At 47.1% G+C, this 21049-nt stretch overlaps 1 protein-coding gene across 11 annotated transcripts in view; it reads right to left on the reverse strand.

Annotated features, from left to right (window-relative positions):
- grin1a (glutamate receptor, ionotropic, N-methyl D-aspartate 1a) overlaps positions 1 to 21049 on the reverse strand; it is a 48701-nt gene that overhangs the window by 16257 nt on the left and 11395 nt on the right. For 5 of the 11 annotated variants that reach the window (XM_035390571.1, XM_035390567.1, XM_035390566.1 and 2 more), the window contains 13 exons: positions 17472 to 17534; positions 16533 to 16630; positions 13850 to 13971; positions 12022 to 12196; positions 10043 to 10187; positions 8829 to 8915; positions 7713 to 7860; positions 6386 to 6513; positions 3943 to 4107; positions 1999 to 2117; positions 1148 to 1260; positions 745 to 893; positions 421 to 578 (listed from right to left, as the gene is read on the reverse strand). In XM_035390571.1, the coding sequence (XP_035246462.1) occupies positions 421 to 578; positions 745 to 893; positions 1148 to 1260; positions 1999 to 2117; positions 3943 to 4107; positions 6386 to 6513; positions 7713 to 7860; positions 8829 to 8915; positions 10043 to 10187; positions 12022 to 12196; positions 13850 to 13971; positions 16533 to 16630; positions 17472 to 17534 (1670 nt within the window). The remainder of the gene's footprint in view (positions 1 to 420; positions 579 to 744; positions 894 to 1147; positions 1261 to 1998; positions 2118 to 3942; positions 4108 to 6385; positions 6514 to 7712; positions 7861 to 8828; positions 8916 to 10042; positions 10188 to 12021; positions 12197 to 13849; positions 13972 to 16532; positions 16631 to 17471; positions 17535 to 21049) is intronic. The other 6 variants (XM_035390576.1, XM_035390574.1, XM_035390570.1 and 3 more) reach the window with 3 other exon arrangements.

Raw genomic sequence — 21049 nt, forward strand, 5'->3', positions numbered from 1 at the left:
TCTCTCACTCTGTCTCCCTCTCTCTCTCTCTCTCTCTCTCTCACTGTCTCCCTCTCTATCGCTCTCACTCTGCTTCTCACTCATTCTATCTCTCTCACTCTGTCTCTCACTCTCTCCCACTTTCTCTCACTCGGTCTCTCTCTCGGTCTCTATCTCTCTCGCTCTCTCACTCTCTCTCTCTTTCTCTCACTCTCTCTTTCGCTCTCTGTGTGCTCACTCTCTCACTCATTCTGTTTCTCTCTCTCTCTCCAGGTCCCAGGCCCGGATTGTGGCGGGACAGCCGTAACGCCTCCTTCCCTCGGTCCGGGGGGGGGGGGGGGTCCGGGACCCCGAATACCCGCGCCCAGGCGTCCATCGCTCCTCTCCGCGGCGACGGCGGGGGCCCCCTCCCCCGTCGCCATCGCCACGGCAATGACTCACTTGTCGCGCACAGCCTGGATGGCCTCGGCGGCGCTCTCGTAGTTGTGCTTCTCCATGTGGCGGTACATGGTGCTCAGCTCCACCTGCCGCCGGAAGTAGATGTCCACAGAGCTCTGCTTCACCGTGGCGTAGATGAATTTGTCGGACGGGTTGCGTAACTGAGGGGCGGGAAGAGAGCGACACCGGCCCCCGAGAGGTTAACCTGCCGTCGGCAGCAACGCCCGAACGCCACGCCACAGGGCTGAGGGGAAGGGCGGGGCGAAAGGTGAGCGGATCTGGGGAGACGCTGCCACCCGGAGGCGTGGGGGTGTTACTGCGACTCACCCTCGGGTCGTTGATGCCAGTGATGCGTTCCTCAGGTCGGTCCAGCACTAGGAAGGCTGCCAGGTTGGCAGTGTAGGAGGCCACAATGATCATGGCGAAACCCGCCCACACCATTCCCAGGATCCTCGCTGAGAAGCTGCGCGGTGCGCCTGTCAACACACGTGTGCACGCGCACAAAAACACACACATGCACACAAACACAGGTGCACACATACACACACAAACAAACATAAAAAAGGACGTCAGTAGATGTCCAACACATGTAGTGAGGTAAGTTTATGAATTGGTTCACATGACCTCACATGAAATACCCAAGCAGAGGGGGGGCATATTCTCAGACATCACACCGTTCTTGCTGTTTGTCGTGCGTGTGGCGGGGGGGGGGGGGGGAAGAGGCGGTTACCTTCTCCGATACCGGAGTTGAGCAGCACTCCCCAGGAGAACCACATGGCAGAGGAAAGGGTGAGCGCGTCCTCCTCTTCTTCTTCACTGTTTACTTTGAACCTCCCAAACGGGCTACGAAACAAACGGGTAGGGGCGATGAAAGCCTGTGCACCCACCGCCTCCGCCCCCCTGAAACCCCACCCCCTCCGTCCCCCCCAAAATCCCACCCCCCTCCCGCCCCTCCGAAACCCTGCCCACCTGAAAACCTCACCCCTCTCCCACCCCCCGCAAAACCCCACCCCCCTCCCACCTACCCCACCCTGCCCTTCTGAGACCTACGGTATGGACACCCCTACATCCTCCCTTTCCCATCAGGCCCTGCTCCCTCCGCCCTGTCACTTCCTGTGGACTGTGATCTCAGATCAGAGAGATTTATAAAGCAAGCTGGTGTCTTTTATGGTTGAACAGAGGGACAGCGCCCCCCTCTGGCACGTAACTGGCCGCAGCGTCGCACAGGGATGGAGGGTTGCCATCTGCTGGGTTTTCTCAATCTCATCACCCAAAAACTACCGTGTTGCCCATATTCCCCCCCTGCGCCACCTACAGCTCAGTAGGTGAACTGCAGGGTGAAAATACGGAGTGACTGGAGGCAGCGTGCACTTAGCAGGAGAGCACGGGGTGTTCTGCACCCTCCCAAATTTAGGATCAGGGACGTGACCGGTCAGGAGATGGGACTGGGCGTGCCAAACTGGGAGCAGAAGGGGAGAAGTGTGTGTGAAACAGGGTGTGGCTGGTCTTGTGTTTTTGGAGATGGCAGGCGGGGTTACCCTCGGTGGCGGGTGTGTCAGACAGGGCGTTTCTCCCTTGTACCTGAAGCGGTCTAGCAGGTAAAGCATCACAGCCACCACGTGCACCGACAGACCCACCAACAGCCACAGCGTGCTCTGAAACGGCTGCATGAACGAGTCCAGCGTGCTGCGAGGGATTTCCTGCAAAACACACGCACGGCAGAGACCGTCACACACGCGTACACATGCACACACACACACGCACGCATACACACACACACGCACGGCAGAGACCGTCACACACACGTACACACCACACGCACACACGCACACACGCATACACACACACACACACACACACACACACACACACACACACACACACACACACGCACGCATACACACACACACGGCAGAGACCGTCACACACGCGCACACGCGCACACACGCACACGCATACACACACACACACACATACACACGCACACACGCATACACACACACACACACATACACACGCACACACGCATACACACACACACACGGCAGAGACCGTCACACACACGTACACACGCACACACGCGCACACGCATACACACACACACACACATACACACGCACACACGCATACACACACCCACACACACACGCACGCATACACACACACACGCACGGCAGAGACCGTCACACACACATACACACGCACACACACACACGCACGCATACACACACACACACACGGCAGAGACTGTCACACACGCGTACACACACACACACACGCACACGCATACACACACACACACACATACACACGCACACACGCATACACACACACACGCATACACACACGCACACACACACACACACGCATACACACACACACCCCGCACGCGCGCACACACACACACACACACACACACACACACACACGCACACAGCAGAGACCGTCACACACGCATACACACGCACACACACACACACACACCCCGCACGCGCGCACACACACACACGCATACACACACACGGCAGAGACCGTCACACACGCGTACACACGCACACGGCAGAGACCGTCACACACGCATAAACACACACACACACACACACACACGCATACACACACACACACACACACGCATACACACACACACAAACGGCAGGGACCATCACACACGCGTACACACACCGCACGCGCGCACACACACACACACACACCAGACACATACCACATGCGCACACACAAACACATACTAAAGCGGAAGACCCCACTATTCAGTTATTTCAGTTTTATTATTTTAGTTTTAGGAGGACCAGCTGTGTACCCCTGGTTGTGCCCTGTATACCCCATAGGTGGCCTGATTCAGTACCGCCTGCCCCCTCTATTTTAGGGTCAGTGCTCCCCCTGTCCTCCCCTGTTGCTCAGTGCTGTTAAAATATTTTTAAAATAGTTCCTATATTTAAAAATATATTTCATAGCTTTACAGACAGGACGGAGAGTGATTAAAGGGTCTGGGATGCTGTGTTTTACAGTGACTGCTGGTCCTGGATGCTGTGTGCGTTTTACAGTGACTGCTGGTCCTGGATGCTGTGTGTGTTTTACAGTGACTGCTGGTCCTGGATGCTGTGTGTGTTTTACAGTGACTGCTGGTCCTGGATGCTGTGTGTGTTTTACAGTGACTGCTGGTCCTGGATGCTGTGTGTGTTTTACAGTGACTGCTGGTCCTGGATGCTGTGTGTGTTTTACAGTGACTGCTGGTCCTGGATGCTGTGTGTGTTTTCCAGTGACTGCTGATCCTGGATGCTGTGTGTGTTTTACAGTGACTGCTGATCCTGGATGCTGTGTGTGTTTTACAGTGACTGCTGGTCCTGGATGCTGTGTTTTACAGTGACTGTTGGTTCTGGATGCTGTGTGTGTTTTACAGTGACTGCTGGTCCTGGATGCTGTGTTTTACAGTGACTGCCAGTCCTGGATGCTGTGTGTGTTTTACAGTGACTGTTGGTTTCTGAGTCACAAGGTGAGGGGCTGTACCTTTTTGACCAGGATGGTGAGCCCCTGATACTTGAAGGGCTTGGAGAACTCGATGTACTGCGCCCGCTCATTGTTTATGGTGAGCGGGGCAACGATCATGTCAGCCAGGCCGCCCAGAAGCTCTCCCATCATACCGTTCCACTCCTTCTTATTGCTGTTATTCACCTGGGAGAACACAGGAACCGTGCGTCAGAACCCACACAGGTGAGACAATAGGTAAGGCCTCCCCTGTCTGGAGGCTGAAACTAATTAAGGCCTCCTCTCTAAGCAGCATGTTAGCATTAGCAAAGGAACTGTTTTACTCATTCAGGCCTCCAGTCTAAACAGCATGTTAGCATTAGCAAAGGAACTGTTTTACTCATTCAGGCCTCCAGTCTAAACAGCATGTTAGCATTAGCAAAGGAACTGTTTTACTCATTCAGGCCTCCAGTCTAAACAGCATGTTAGCATTAGCAAAGGAACTGTTTTACTCATACAGGCCCCCTCTCTAAGCAGCATGTTAGCATTAGCAAAGGAACTATTTTACTCATTAAGGCCCCCTCTCTAAGCAGCATGTTAGCATTAGCAAAGGAACTGTTTTACTCATTCAGGCCTCCAGTCTAAACAGCATGTTAGCATTAGCAAAGGAACTGTTTTACTCATTCAGGCCTCCAGTCTAAACAGCATGTTAGCATTAGCAAAGGAACTGTTTTACTCATACAGGCCCCCTCTCTAAGCAGCATGTTAGCATTAGCAAAGGAACTATTTTACTCATTAAGGCCTCCTCTCTAAGCAGCATGTTAGCATTAGCAAAGGAACTGTTTTACTCATTCAGGCCTCCAGTCTAAACAGCATGTTAGCATTAGCAAAGGAACTGTTTTACTCATTCAGGCCTCCAGTCTAAACAGCATGTTAGCATTAGCAAAGGAACTGTTTTACTCATCCAGGCTCCCTCTCTAAGCAGCATGTTAGCATTAGCAAAGGAACTGTTTTACTCATCCAGGCTCCCTCTCTAAGCAGCATGTTAGCATTAGCAAAGGAACTGTTTTACTCATACAGGCTTCCTCTCTAAGCAGTGTGTTAGCATTAGCAAAGGAACTGTTTTACTCATACAGGCTTCCTCTCTAAGCAGCATGTTAGCATTAGCAAAGGAACTGTTTTACTCATTCAGGCCTCCAGTCTAAGCAGCATGTTAGCATTAGCAAAAGAACTGTTTTACTGAAGAAACACTCTGAGGCTTTATTGCATGGGGGACGGGGGGTAGTGTGAAATAAACTGGGACCTCAGGCTCTTGTGTTGCTTACGTTTTAAAAAATAGACCTGCATATCTTCCTCAGACCTGCCATGAAAAAAGTATTGACACAAGTGCCTTGGATGACAAAAACATGTTGCAGTGACAAAATACAATTAATTTTATTTTTATTGTATGTCCCTTGTTGTGTAGGATTCAGCATAGAAGAATATATGGCTTTTCAGATAAGCACCAGAGACTCATGTCCCCTACAGGGGACAAAAATGAATTCCCGATTCTTAGGAGGATGTGCTGGGGGTAAAATAACTGACTTTAAACAAACAAGTATAAATGGGTTGAAAGTCTTGGGCTTTGTCCAAAACTGCTTACTTGCTTGCTATTGAGTATACAGTTTGTATACAACTTGTATACTCAATAGTAGGGAAGTGAGCTGTTTTTGATTTCCCCCCGACCGTGAAAGAGAAGCTAGATTCAGTCCATCTCGCTTGTTCTTGGGTCCTGTTGGAGAGCCAATCAGATCTCACCACATGATCCTGTTGGTATCAAAGACCCTCCCTCCTCTACCCAGGCAGCGGAGTTTGGCCTAGGGTCCTGCTAGTCCTGTCAACAGCCTTTTTATTTCTGATTCCAGGCTCCAATTCACACACACAATCAAACATGGAATCCTCTATTGGAGATTAAGCCTCTGGAAACTACACAAACGCAGTAACATTCCTGCATGTCAGAAAAATCATCGGGAATCCGACGGACGAAACGTCAGAGCATGCGCCTAATTACGAATCAAACGCACGCGGAAAGGAGACAACCTGTATCTCCATGGTAACAGAAGCATGAGCTCCAGTGAGACGAGTTTATTGCCACTACAGACATCGATTGCATGTTTTTCTGTCAGTTGGCTTACAACCAAAACTGAGGAACAACAGTCTTACATGTCTAATTTTGGTTATACTATTCGCACACTCAAAGGTCATGAAGTAAGCTGGTATAATTTTTATAGATTTAACTGTCCATCACAATTTCAGAAAAAGCATAGCAAGTAAAGATATTAGCTAAGTGTACTTCAAGCACATTCCAACAACATATGCACTCATTATTTCAACCAAAGAAGTTTTTTTTGGCTTGGGCAAGGTGAAGTGCCAAACCATGCCAACCTGCCTTCCACTCCCCAACCCCCCCCAACCCCCCCAACCCCCCGTCACCGTGGCAACTCACCCGCTCCTGCGTACCGAACTTCCCGTCGCCGACTAGGTGCACCTCGTAGGTGAAGTTCATGGTCATTGCCAGCTTGATTAGAAGGTCGATGCAGAAGCCATAACAGCAGTGCGGGACGATTGGGCGTCCTGTAAGCCAACCAGAGAGGGTTAAACGGTCAGCATCAGCCCCGCGCCCGCACCACAGATTCTCTACAGCAGCCAGATGCTCAGCTCCTCTCTTCCTTCCATCGGTTCTTTAGTCTGGGAGGCCCCGGGTTGGCTGACAGCCCATTAATATTTACGAACGGGTGTCCCCAAGGGCAGAAACTCAAATCTGCCCATGCTAATTTTGTCCTCGGCCTCGCCTCCCTCATGAATATTGATAGCATGCGTCGAATCGGAAACGTTTCAGTTTGCAGCGGTAGAGAGACAGAGAGAACTGTCCATGTTAGGAACAGGGAACTGGCTGTTTGGATAGTCTATAGAGCCTGTGCCCTCTTTATCGGAACGTGCTTACGTACATTCAACAGAAAACAGAGAACTACTCTTGCACACAACAGCAAGTTTTCGTCACACTGTCACACATGCAAGTCAGTGCGCACACGCACACACACAAGCTGACACACTCACACATTCACATAACAGTGCATTTGCACACGCACACACACAAGCTGACACACTCACACATTTACATAACAGTGCATTTGCACACACACACACACAAGCTGACACACTCACACATTCACATAACAGTGCATTTGCACACGCACACACACAAGCTGACACACTCACACATTCACATAACAGTGCATTTGCACACGCACACAGACAAGCTGACACACACACACATTCACATAACAATGCATTTGCACACGCACACACACAAGCTGACACACTCACACATTCACATAACAGTGCATTTGCACACGCACACACACAAGCTGACACACTCACACATTCACATAACAGTGCATTTGCACACGCACACACACAAGCTGACACACTCACACATTCACATAACAGTGCATTTGCACACGCACACACAAAAGCTGACACACTCACACATTCACATAACAGTGCATTTGCCCACGCACACACACTGGCTCACACGTCTGTACACTAGCACGCACGCACACGCACACACACACACACACAAACACTTTCCCATTCGGCCATTTGGGATGGATGCATAGGGATGCATAGATATATAAACACATACCGTATATATATGTATGCATATCCGCTTGTCAAACAAAAGGCACCCCCTCCTTAAAATCAGCTTGGGGGGGGGTGGGGTGGGGTGTGGGGGTGGGGGAGTAGAAAGCGCAGTGATGTCATAAACGTCCCTGTGGTGTTACCTGGGATGGTTTCATTGGGGCCAGTGCAGATCACCTTTTTAATTAAGACTCCGTTTAGCGTCATCTCTTCCATGCAGGTCCCGTCCTGCATGGTAGGTTTTACATACACAAAGGGCTCCTGGTGAATGGTCACTATCTACAAACCAGACAGGAAGAGAAAACCGGTAAGTACACAAAGGGCTCCTGGTGAATGGTCACTATCTACAAACCAGACAGGAAGAGAAAACCGGTAAGTACACAAAGGGCTCCTAGTGGATGGTCACTATCTGCAAACCAGACAGGAAGAGAAAACCGGTAAGTACACAAAGGGCTCCTGGTGGATGGTCACTATCTATAAACCAGACAGGAAGAGAAAATAGGTAAGTACACAAAGGGCTCCTGGTGAATGGTCACTTTCTACAAACCAGACAGGAAGAGAAAACCGGGAAGTACACAAAGGGCTCCCGGTGGATGGTCACTATCTATAAACCAGACAGGAAGAGAAAATAGGTAAGTACACAAAGGGCTCCTGGTGAATGGTCACTTTCTACAAACCAGACAGGAAGAGAACACCGGGAAGTACACAAAGGGCTCCTGGTGGATGGTCACTATCTACAAACCAGACAGGAAGAGAAAACAGGTAAGTACACAAAGGGCTCCTGGTGGATGGTCACTATCTGCAAACCAGACAGGAAGAGAAAACCGGTAAGTACACAAAGGGCTCCTGGTGGATGGTCACTATCTGCAAACCAGACAGGAAGAGAAAACCGGGAAGTACACAAAGGGCTCCTGGTGGATGGTCACTATCTACAAACCAGACAGGAAGAGAAAACAGGTAAGTACACAAAGGGCTCCTGGTGAATGGTCACTATCTACAAACCAGACAGGACAGAAAACCGTCAATTGCATTTTCTTTCCTTTTTTTCTGGGTTTCCCCCCCTTTTTATATGCACTCCTGGACCACACTACTCCCTGCTTAGGAGCAGAACCGAGACGAAGACACCACCAGAATAACGAACGGGACACCAGCATGGATTTGGAAGTAAGACTTTGTCTGAGTGGAGAGAGGGTGAAAAAATAAAAATAAAAACCTTTTTGAGTCTGAGTTTTTGGGCCGGGATTTACCTTTAATCTTGTTGACATCTGGAATCCTCTTGGTTTTTCAGTCTCTCCTCCGGGCCAGATGATCTTCCTCTGAGTGTTCAGCACCACCTATGGAGCAGCCATGGTTGGGTAAGAGATATATCAGCAGGAGCAGTCACAACTCAGGCTGTCGTAACATCATTCAGTAGCGCTAGCTTAGCGGTTTACCACATCTGTTGCACTTTGTGCCTCAGGTCCTAACTCAGATAAAACGAGAGGCTGTATGTTGTGTTTTCTGTTGTAAAATGCTTCAGTGGCAAAAGTAGAACATCAAGTCAAAACCGCTTTTTAGCTGGATAAATATTAGTTGTCACGCCTCATGAATCAGACAAGGCAGACAAGTGTTTTTTCATGCCTAAAGAAGAAAAGATGGGAATAAAAGATTTATAATCGTTGTTATCTTGGTTTAAGTAGCGCCCTTAATGACGTTCCCAATTAACTTCCAGTAACAGGCTGAGCACTCCTTAATAGCAAAACTACCCATAATCCATAGCGTGGCCATACCACTGGGAAAAGTAGCTTTAAGGATTTAAAACTTTAAAGAAACTTGCTCAGGTTCAAATAATTGGAGCTGGTTAAACTACTGAATTCACTTTTTTAAATGCGAGCAATAATGTATTGTGTTCGATTCATTTTTGCGCAGTATTTTGACAATAAAAAACAACTGAAGCAAACTAAGGAGAGAAGCTCTGACAGACAACTTGACATGACTGGGGTCTCGTGCAAATAAACATTTGCCTGATGACACAAGAGCTCTTTGTGCCTGAGTTGCACTTATTGTTGTATTTTCCTTTGTCATGCAGAGCGTGACCTTTCTTCGTGAACGATATTTGTATTCATTTTAAAAACGCAACCAGAACAACAGCGAATTTGAAATGAAAAGCAAAAGTCTTGGAATGAAAGGCAGAACAGGCACCCAGCTGAGACAATCAGCATGCGCGCGAATGAGAGGTTTCTGTGCAGATAATTCACAACCCACACCGTTTCACTCGCAATTAACTTCCCTTTTCTTGGAAAACCCAAAAGTATTCAAGCAAGTTCAATGATGTCCAGGACTCTACAGGTCACCGATGGCCTGAATGGCCATTATGATACTGGGTCCCAGCAGTGTCGGAAAGGGGCGGAGCATAAATGGGCGGGGTCGCTGAGTTTTTTTTGGGCGTGGCCACGCCCGTACCTGGGTGCCAAGTCCGTACCTGGGTGCCGTTGTATATGCCCACTTGAATCAGTCGGCTCTTCTGGTAGTTGAGAATGCTGTAGTGCGCGAACTTTCTGTCGCCATCGTCGTTGAACTCCACGCGTCCCGTGAGGCCTTCTGGGTACTTCGATGACATAAGCACCCTGCCGCAAAAGAGACGCCGTCATTCGTTTTCGCAAAACTCCGAATGGGTGGGGCTAGGTAGCCAAAAGTCTTAATCAGTGACCAATCGTATTGTTTTGCTTTGCAGAGGAACATTGGTTTGATTGGTTCCTAAGGACTGACAACACAGCAGAGCTCTGTTCCATAATGGGATTCATGAAGCCTGAATGGACCATCAGTATCGCTAATGAATCAAGACAAACTGAATGAATGAAATGAAGATTTCTCAGGCCATGCAGTAGAGGCAGATAATCCTGGTTTATTGAGTCCATGTTTGACAGCACTGGATACTGTGCAGACTAGCAGGCAAATGACAATACCTAGATAGTTCGATACAGCCTGTTGCCATCAATGTGCTATCAATAACAATATTTTTTTAAATACATTTTACCCTCCTTTTTTCATATGTGAGGTTATTTCAGTTAAGACTGTAATGTTGAGTGCAAGCAACATACAAAATTCTAATCTTTCATTTGCAAAAAGCTAAAAACCTACTGTAAAGTCAGGCTTTACATAACTTATTACATTGCATACATTCAGTAGATGCTCTTATGCAGAGTGACTTACGCAACATTTGCATTGTTACACAATGTCCACTTATACGCCTGTATATAGACTGAAGTAAATCAGGTTCAGCACCTTGCTCAAGGGGTACAACAGCAGTGTCCTACCTGGGAATCAAACCTGCAGCCTTTGGTTAAAAACCCAGTTCTTCAACTATTATACACTGCCTGGCCAAAAAAAAAGTCGCCGTTTGGATTTTTTTGGACACTGCCCACTGTACAAGCCTCTGGAGGCAGTGCTATGATCTGGGGTTGCTTCAATTGGTCAGGACTAGGCTCAGCAACATTATGCGGCAATAAAATTAAGTCAGCTGAGTACCTGAATGTACTGAATGAGCAGGTTATTCCATCAATGGATCTTTTCTTCCATGACGGCACAGGCATATTCCAGGATGACAATGCCAAGAGTCATCGGGCTCAATTTGTGAAAGAGTGGTTCTGGGAGTATGAGGAATCATTTTCGCACATGAATTGGCCACCACAGAGTCCTGACCTTAACCCCACTGAAAGTCTTTGGGATGTGCTGGAGAAGACTTTACGGAGTGGTTCGACTCCCCCGTCGACAATACAAGACAATGCAATTCTGGACGGAAATAAATGTTGTGACGCTGCATAGGGTTGTCGAAATAATGCCACGACGAATGGGCTTCCTAATCAAAGCTAAAGGCGGTCCAATGGTCCAACGGTCCAGTGTGCGACTTTTTTTTGGCCAGGCAGTGTACCATTACTATTTGTAATAAAAAGGTTATTACTTTAGTGTCCATTTATACAGCTGGAAATTTTACTGAAGCAATTCAGATTAAGTACCTTGTTCAAGGGTACAACAGCAGTGTCCCACTGAAGAATCGAAGCTGTTACCTTTAGGTGGCAAGCCCAGTACCCTGCCCATTATACTACAGTGAGCCTTTAGTATCTGTGACAGTCTAGATCAATGGTGCACAACAAGGGCCAATCCATTTCAGGATTTTGTGACAACATTTGCCAACATTTATTGAATTCGCCCAATCATATCTTGATCTGACATGTGTACAAAGCACCAGCTAGAGTCACAGTCTGCCAGTTTATCCGAGATTTCACTGTGCTCAAGTACAGGAGTGAGGCAGCATAGTTTATAGAGCTGTAGGAAATGGTAATCGGTTGGAACGAAAACCAAGCACGCAGATCGGCCCTCCAGGACCGGAGTTGTGCGCCCCTGGCCTAGATTCAGTCTCCGCTGTACTCAAGTCAGTCGGGCGCAGCGCGTCGAGCTCACCGCTTGAACAGAGGCCCCGTCTTCCAGATGTTGGTGTTGCCCACGCAGCCCCGGGGCGGCTCGGTGATGTTCTCCTTCTCGAAGAGCTCCTGGATGGACTGCGCCACCACCGCCACCGCGTCGCTGATGTGCGCCGACTCGTTCTTCCCGTTGATGAGCTGTAGGCCAATCAGACCTGTCCCGGTCGACACGGAAACGCACTAGTCAGGCCCCGCTTCACTCCGCATTTGTGCGGCCAAGTTGCAATTAAAAAAAAGGCTTCAAAAACATTTTTTTTTTATCGGAAGGGCTTTTGATACCATTTTGAGGCAAATATCAAATTATGCTACTGGCTGTTTGACGGTGTTATTTGGAATGCTCATCTACTGGATATTTGTATCTGACAGACACTTTTGTTTTTTAAAAAAAAGCAACAGGACATAACACCATTGAATCATGATTTGGAGATAATTGATGTTTGCCCAGAATTTGTACAGAAGCCAGGCTATCGGGAGTCGGACATCAACTCTACCATCGAGTCAGGGCACAGTTACTCACAGTTACTGTGCCTGTCACAAGCAGCCAGTCACATGTGTAGGGTGTCCCATTGCTGCGCACCATCCACTATCAATTCAAAAAAGCTCAGGCTATGTGGTGTAGACACCCGGTCTGCCTGGCCAGTGCTATTGCCAGTTGAGTATATGAGTATACAAGTACACGAGTATACGAGTATGCTCTTTCGCTGGTTGTGCCGTGACTTGGTGGAAGTGTTAAAATATGTTGTGAAGGGAAAAGATTAGGATTAAGCTTTGGGGTTTTTTTTATTGCAACTGAGCCGATTTTACCACTGGAGTGGAACGGGGAGGGGGAGGGGCTGCGGGGCAGGTTCGGTTTGAAAGGAGAAAAGTGAGTTTAGGACAAGAACAAGTGCCTGAGGACAAACATGGGGATAAAGTCTAGAAGGTTTGTGACTGAGTGCCTAGTTGATGGCTGTTAAAATATGTGACCATGAAGTGAAAAAGATACAGACAGGTGCTCTAGCCAGGACAGGAAACAAGACAGTTGTAGCTTACCATTATATCAGAAACACTTCAATGTGGGGGTTGCAAAACACCCTTTACAAATTCATGAGAACCAAACTATTAACATGTCATAAGAATAAAACATTTAGACCACACGGTAAATATGGATGGAGGATCCATGGAACTGCTGCTTTGGAGAAAAGTAATAAAAAAGTAATAAGACCTGCATGTGTCTATCTTTGAAAGAAATCAAACAATAATCACACATTAGGTTATATTTATACTTTAAAATGTTACAGTGTATACTCAATGAGGCACATTTAAAACCTTTAAGGATTCAAATGATTAAACATTTAAATGGATAACATATAACAATCATTTATGGAAAAAAAAACAACACATTGTATTCTAACCATAAGTTAAAGATAGGGATAGGGAAGATTTTGAAGGCTTTTACCAGTGTCGATAATGCACAAATATAAACCCAACCTCTTTTGGATTGATCATGTAATCCAAAATTTATCATATGAGCATATGAGCTAGTTAAGACTCTGACAAAAGCCTTCTGATGGCCCGTACACATTTCTCTTTATGAACTGTGTTAAAACAAAAAACAAAAAATCAAGAGATTCGTTTAAAACCTTTAAACACTGAAATGCTTAAACGTTTAAACGTTTAACACGTAACAGAGAGAACGTTGATCTTTTCCTCCTCTGAACTGCAAAACGGTAAGAAACGCAACTCGGGGGGGAAAGGTCGCGGCGCGAGGCTTTTTCCGACGTTTGTGATGGTGACCGGAAGAGACGGCGGGCGGCGCGTGCACATACCGTCTGGCGCTTCACTGAGCGCTTTACCAGACATCTCCCTCTCTCCGACCAGCCACACGTAACCGGAGCCCGTCATGTTGAGGTAACGAGCAGCCTTGTAGACCGCCGCCGCGTCCTCTTCACTGGGGGCAAACAGGGACCGTTAAGCAGGAGTTCGTTTCACGCGGCGCGCATACAATCTAAATGCGATATATTTTTATCTCCGTTACAAAAGTTTTTAAAAAAGAAAGATATATGATATCCACATTTTGTGCATTTATACAAGGAAAGCAGGTGCATAGGATAATATCTGTAAATACTGTACGTCGGTGGTAATTGTGATTAATTTTGAAGTCAAACCCTGAAAAGAGATATGTGTGTTTAATCGATACAGGGTCTGCCCTACCAACCAATAACTTGTCATACCTGAAAATCCCAGTTACGACCAGCTCTAGGTTCTAAACTGGTTTTAGCTGGTCATAGCTGGTCCGCTGCTGGTCAGAGCTGGTCTGTGGCTGGTGAAAGCTGGTTAAACCTGGTTCAGCTGCTGGTAAGTAAGCTGTTGGTAAGTACAGTACGCCGGTGGCCAAACTGGTGGACTCGCTGGCTGTAGGCTGCTGAATAGGCGGTTAAGCTGGGAAGCTAGCTAAAATCAGCTAGAAGTGTTGAAAACACAGTTTAAATCATCTTGACTAGCCTAGGCTGGTTTAAGAGGGAATTTTCAGCAGTGCATAGAGTTTTAATTAATTAATTATTTATTTATTTATTTATTTATTTTTAATAAAAGTTATGCTGGCAATGAGAACAGAAAAGATTTGTTTCTAGCGCACAGCACATTCTGGTTAATGAGAAAGCAAAGCAACTAGAGAACTGGAGAAAATTGAGTCTGTAGTTGACGATCAGTTTTCCCCTCGCGTGCAGTTTGTCTAGTTTTGGCAACGCCCGTGCGTTGCAGATTCTGTCACCGCGATAAAGGCTGCGGACACGTTTTACTGTAAATTTATTACCCTTTTCACTGCGACCGCATTTCAATGGGCTGCATTTTGTGACAGTTTTCATCTTTTTGGAAAAGGGAAAAACTTTTTTTTTTTTTTTTTGCATTACATGCAAACCTTTACATTTATACATCGATCAACTTCAGTTCTGAAAAGAAACCTTGCATATTAATAATTTGCTGTTCTGGTTTTAAGACAAAAAGTGTTTTAAATCTGTAAAGGATTTGTGGGGAACAGGAAAGCTCTTTAAGGAAGATTGAAAAATTGAAAAAACAATTTCTTCCACAAGAATGCATTTGTTCTGCTACATTATGTCAATATAATTTATTGTACCCTATTTTGGGGTCTGTTATTTGTCCTATTGCATTCTCTGTTTAATAAAAGGCATTTTATAAAACACTATCATCTATGAAGGATTTATTAGAGACTTTTATAATTATTTATATTCAGTTTATGAACACATTTGCTGCCACGGTCCAATTAAATTTGGTTTTTGCCCAGACAAAATGTGCATTGGTTGCCCACAATTAAATATATTGAAATATTCAAATTGGCGAAAATTTGATTGACATTATTTCAGGCTGAACTGGCCCCACAGGAGCTGTTCTTTAGTATCTGGTGGAGATGCCGTTGTGCTAACGCTAATGTGTGCATGTGTACTCAGGTGTGCTAGTCGCTCTGCTGTATGGCCGGGGCGAGCAGGCATGCACTGTACATAAAGAGAGTTATTCTGCCTGGTTTCACTGCGCAGTAACCGTAACCCAGGTGTGACCTCACAGTGGTGGGTACGTGGGATGGCAGACAATCCCCTCCGCTCCCCGCGGCTAATTACGCTGTCACACCAAGGCCCTGTGCCTTTACCACACCGCCGCTCCAGGAACTTAACCGAGCACATCCTCTGGAGGGTGTCTGAACCCCATAACTGCCCCAGGGCACTGAACCCCATAACTGCCCCAGGGCACTGAACCCCATAACTGCCCCAGGGCACTGAACCCCATAACTGCCCCAGGGGACTGAACCCCATAACTGCCCCAGGGCACTGAACCCCATAACTGCCCCAGGGCACTGAACCCCATAACTGCCCCAGGGGCACTGAACCCTATAACTTCCCCAGGGCACTGAACCCCATAACTGCCCCAGGGGCACTGAACCCCATAACTGCCCCAGGGGCACTGAACCCTATAACTGCCCCAGGGCACTGAACCCCATAACTGCCCCAGGGCACTGAACCCCATAACTGCCCCAGGGGGACTGAACCCCATAACTGCCCCAGGGCACTGAACCCCATAACTGCCCCAGGGCACTGAACCCCATGAACCTCTGGCCCTGCCCTGTGACCCCTCTGACGATATAATGTCTGTGTGTAGGTGAACCATGTGCAAGTGTTTCTAGGAGACATTCCAGTTACCAAGCGGTAATTAGCAACAGAAGTGACTATTACTCTTACTTAGCCTACATAAATCCTAACCATCTAATTACATTGACTATAACGCTGCGATGTTTGTCAGTTCATAATTAGGCAGTTTGCAACTTCAGCGTCCTAATCTCCTCATAATAATTATGGTATTGTAAGGGAGGGTGGGGGTCACGTTGGGGGAGGGGGGGGTGGGGGCTTTCCTGGTGGACAGCGGTTTCCTGTGACGGGGCGGGGCGGGTCCCTTGATCCCGGTCGTTTACAGCGGGAAGGCAGAAAGGGGGCGGAGCCTCACCTGGCTGACAGGATGATGACGCGCGCCTCCAGCTCTCTGGCCTCCAGGAGCAGCGCAGTCAAGTTTGTGTCTTGGCTGAACTGAAGGACTTTCTCTGCCTGTGGTTGGGGGGCACAAAAGCAGTCAAGTAGGCTACTTACCCCCCCTCCCACTCAGAACCATGCTGCCTGCTGCGGTAGCTTGTTTAGCTCGCTCGGTTGGTCAGTTGGTTGTTGGGTTTTTTTTTTTTCGGAAAAAGAGAAAAAAAGGAGATCCAAGAGAATCGGCTTCAACTAAAAAAAAAAAAAGGGTTAAACTAAAAAAAAAAAAAAAAAAAAAAAAACTAATGCGTTGGATTGAAAAAGTTCTGCATTTGTGCATGCAAACTGAGGGTTATCAAGGCTCCAGAGAAAGACGTGCATGTTAGAGGTAGAAGGAGAAAAAAGATCGATGCAACCGGAAATAAAAAACTAGTGTGTGGGAGGGTTGGGGGGAGGGGGGGAGGAGGGGGGAGGGGTGTGGGATAAGCAGTAAGGGAGAGTTTTTTTTCCCCAAAGAAAAACTTTTTCATTCTTTTTCTTTTCTCTTTTTTTGTGCGGCGGAAAGGAGGCGGTGCCGGCAGGGTGCATCTGCCCCACTCCAGATCGCCGCCAAACCGACAAGCTTGCAATCGCTCTCTTTTTTTTTTTTCAAAGTCTGAAAATCATGCATTTCGATCCAAAAAAGAAGAAAAGCCGAGCTTTTTTTTTTTTTTTTACAAAAAATAACTCATAACTCTTTTTGAAACAAAAAAACATTCTCGATTTAAATCATAGGGAAAAATGTCTCAGTGTAAAAAAAAAAAAGACGTGCTACCAAGATAAGAGCAGTTCTGGGTCGGTTGGTGACTGATTGACTGGTTTCTAGTTTTCTACGTTTGGAGAACTGTTGGGGCGGCGTGCATTAACCATGCAAATATACCTTGGGTCCTCGTTTGTTGTCATAGGACAGTTGGTCGAGGTTTTCATAGTTCCTTTTTTTATTCTGATGAATAATGTACACAGAGAAAATATGCAGACACAGAAAAATATTATAAACAGTTGAAAATGGTGGCAGTAAAGCATTCCAACAAATCTCCACTTTCCTGCTCCTGACTTGGAATCGCTAACGCTGGGGCTCGCAAACGCATCAAAGACCGCCCGCCGCTCGGCCGCTCGCTGCGCGCAAATCTTTCCCGCCTAAGCTTCGCCGAGGCCCGCCCTTCCCGAGCTCCGTTTCTCGCTCCGTCGATTTCAAACGAATTCGACTTCAGACGACCGCCTTCTCCCCCCCCGCTCTTGAAACGGCCGATGTCCTGCCGCCTTTCATCAGCGAAAGAAAACTGAGTTCTGAGCCCAGAGTCTGCCGGTCGCAGCGCGCTTAGCCGAGGCGACCGCGTTCGCGCGACAGCTGTTCGGCTCGCAGCGTCGCGCTAAGCGCATAAATAAATGAACATCTTAAATGAGTAAACACCTTCAGCGCTCGGGTAAGCTCGGCAATCACAGACAAAGGTCACCGTGATTAGACGGCACTGTCTTTAGAAACGTACATCGAGGCTAATTTATTTATTTTAAAAATTGACCTGGCGCATCCGAAAGCGATGTCGCGTGCTCGCCGGGGTTGCAGGGGTCCGCGGAGGCAGGCTTTCATCAGGAAGCGTGGGCGGGGGCCACCGTTCTCCGTGACGGACGTCAGGGTCGTCGGACACGGGGCTGTCCGGGGCCCGCGCGCGTGCGTTTAATTAACGATGATAAATAACGATGGCCGTTCGGAGCTCTTCTCTTCGACCTCGCTGGCAGCTTTATCGAGCGGCCTTTTACATCGAGGCTTTCTGTCCTGCTGAGCGAAAAAGGCCCAGAGGGCCACTTTACTGTCCGTTGGTTAAACAGGGCCAATTTGCTTCTGCTATTTTGAAATATGCCGTCTCCAGTAATGGAGGGGTGATGTGGAGGGAACTCCAGCTTATTGCACACGCGTGCTGTCTGTGATCGGATTAAACGCCTGGCCCGATAATTCCGCTCCTGCCAACATCTTCCTAAGTTGTTTATTATTATTTTACTCATTGGCCTGGCATTTGATTTCTTCCATTTGCGGCATGAGAAAGAATGCGTGTTCGCCAAGACGCATTTGATAGGACGTCCGGAGCTCCTTTTGGTTCTCTGGTTTAATGCTTTTTCGGTTGGAACGAACGTTCTGTTTGCTGTTGTTATTGACGTGGCGCAGGTCATGCATGCGATGGAACGGCGAGCAACCGGAACTGATTGTGCTTACCCATCTGTTTGGAACCGCCCGTGTGTGTGTGTGTGTGTGTGTGTGTAAATGTGCGTGTGCGTGTGTGTGTGTATGTGTGTGTAAATGTGCGTGTGTGTGTGTGTGTAAATGTGCGTGCATGTGAGTGTGTGCGCATGTGTAAATGTGCGTGTGTGCGCGTGTGTAAATGTGTGTGTGTGTGTGTGTGTGTGTAAATGTGCGTGTGTGTGTTTGTGCGTATGTGTGTGTGTAAGTCAGATGCTTATGCATGGTGTGTTTATGTGTATGTGGGTGAGTTGTGCATGCACTGGTGTGTGTTTGCATATTTGTGTGCATGTGGTGCACATGTCGCCATGTGTGTGCATATGTCTGCATTTGGAGGTGTGTGTATGTGTGCGCACGTGTGTGTGTGTGTGTGTGCGCGCGCACGCGTGTGTGTACAGTCTGTAAGCATTGGGACAGTGCAACTATTTTTGTAGTTTGGGTTCTGTACTCCAGCACGTTGTATTTGAACTGAAACAATGAATATGAGCTTAAAGTGCAGACTGTCAGTTTTAATATGAGAGCATTCACATTCATATCTGGTGATTCATGTAGGAATTACAGCCATTTTAGGGGATCAAACGTAATTGGACAATTGATTACTCAGCTGTTTCTTGGCCAGCTGTGTGTTGTTACATCATTACTTCATACACAAGAATGCTAAAAACAAGTTGATTCTGGATTGATTATTTGCGTGGAATTTGCATACGGAGTCTGTTGCTGTTGTCTCTCAACATGAGGACCAAAGAAGTGTCAATGGCAGTAAAGCAGGCCATCGTGAGGCTGAAAAAATCTAAATAAGGTGATCAGAGACATAGCAAAACACTGGATGTGCCAAAACAAACTGTTTGGCTCACTGTTAAGAAGCAAAAATGCCCTGGCCAGCACCACGATAGCAACGCAACCTGGTAGGCCACAGAAGTCCATTGCTGCGGATGACTGAAGAATACTTTCAATTGTGAAGAAAAACCCCTTTTCAACTTTCGAAACAGATCAAAAACACTCCGGGATGTAGGCATAGATGTATTGAAGACTACCATAAAGAGAAGACCACACCAGCATAACCTCTGCAAGATTCAAACCACTGATAAACTTCAAAAACAGAACGGCCAGATTAGCGTAAGCTGAACAGTACAAAAAAGACAGGAGAGATTTGGAATAAAGTCTTATGGACAGATGAGACGAGTGTATCAAAGTGACAGAAAAAAGGAAAGTATGGAGAAATAAAGGAACTGCCCAAGATCCAAAGCACCCCCGTCCCATCAGTGAAACATGGTGGAGGTGGTGCTATGGCTTGGGCATGTATGGCTGCTACTGGAACTGACTCACTAGTCTTTACTGGTGATGTGACTGCTGACGGCAACAAGAGGATGAATTCTCAAGTGTACAGAAACATCTGCTCAGATCAAAACAAATGCCTCAAAATCCATTGGACAGCGCTCATAACAGGACAGTGGCCCCAAACATACTGCCAAATCAACCGAGGAGTTTATCAGGGCGAAAAAGTTGAATGTTATTGACTGGCTAAGTCAACCACGTGACCTGGATCCGATCGAACATTTCCCTAGCTGAAGACAAGACTGCAGGCCTCCCAAAACAAGCCAAAACTGAAGATGGCTGCAGTACAGGCCTGGCAGAGCATCACCAGGGAAGATATCCAGCGTCTGGTGATGTCTATGGATCACAGACTTCAGGCATTCATTGAATGCAAAGGCTTTGCAACCAAGTACTAAATATGATTACTTTATCAAAGATTATGTAAATTTTTCCAATTACTTATAACCTCCAAAAATGCGGGGGAGGGGGGGAGGGCCTTTGTACATCTAAATAAAGGCTGTAATTCCCACACGGATATGGATGAATATGGATGAATATCCTCATATTAAAGCTGGCTGTCTGCACTTCCTCATATTTAGCATTTGATTTCAAACCCAGTGTGCTGGAGCACAGAGACAAAACCGTAAAAAGTCTCACTGTCCAAATACTTATGATCCGCATTGTATGTATGTGTGTATGTATGCACTGTATGTATGTGTGTATGCATGTATGCACTGTATGTATGTGTGTATGTATGCATTGTATGGGTGTATGTTTGTATGTATGTATGTGTGTACGTTTGCACTGTATGTATGTATATATGTATGTATGTATGTCTGTATGTATGCGCTGTATAAATGTGTGTATGTATGTGTGTGTGTATGTATGCACTGTATGTATGTGTGTATGTA

This window comes from Anguilla anguilla, chromosome 14 (assembly GCF_013347855.1).
Source record: "Anguilla anguilla isolate fAngAng1 chromosome 14, fAngAng1.pri, whole genome shotgun sequence".
NCBI classification, from domain to species: domain Eukaryota; kingdom Metazoa; phylum Chordata; class Actinopteri; order Anguilliformes; family Anguillidae; genus Anguilla; species Anguilla anguilla.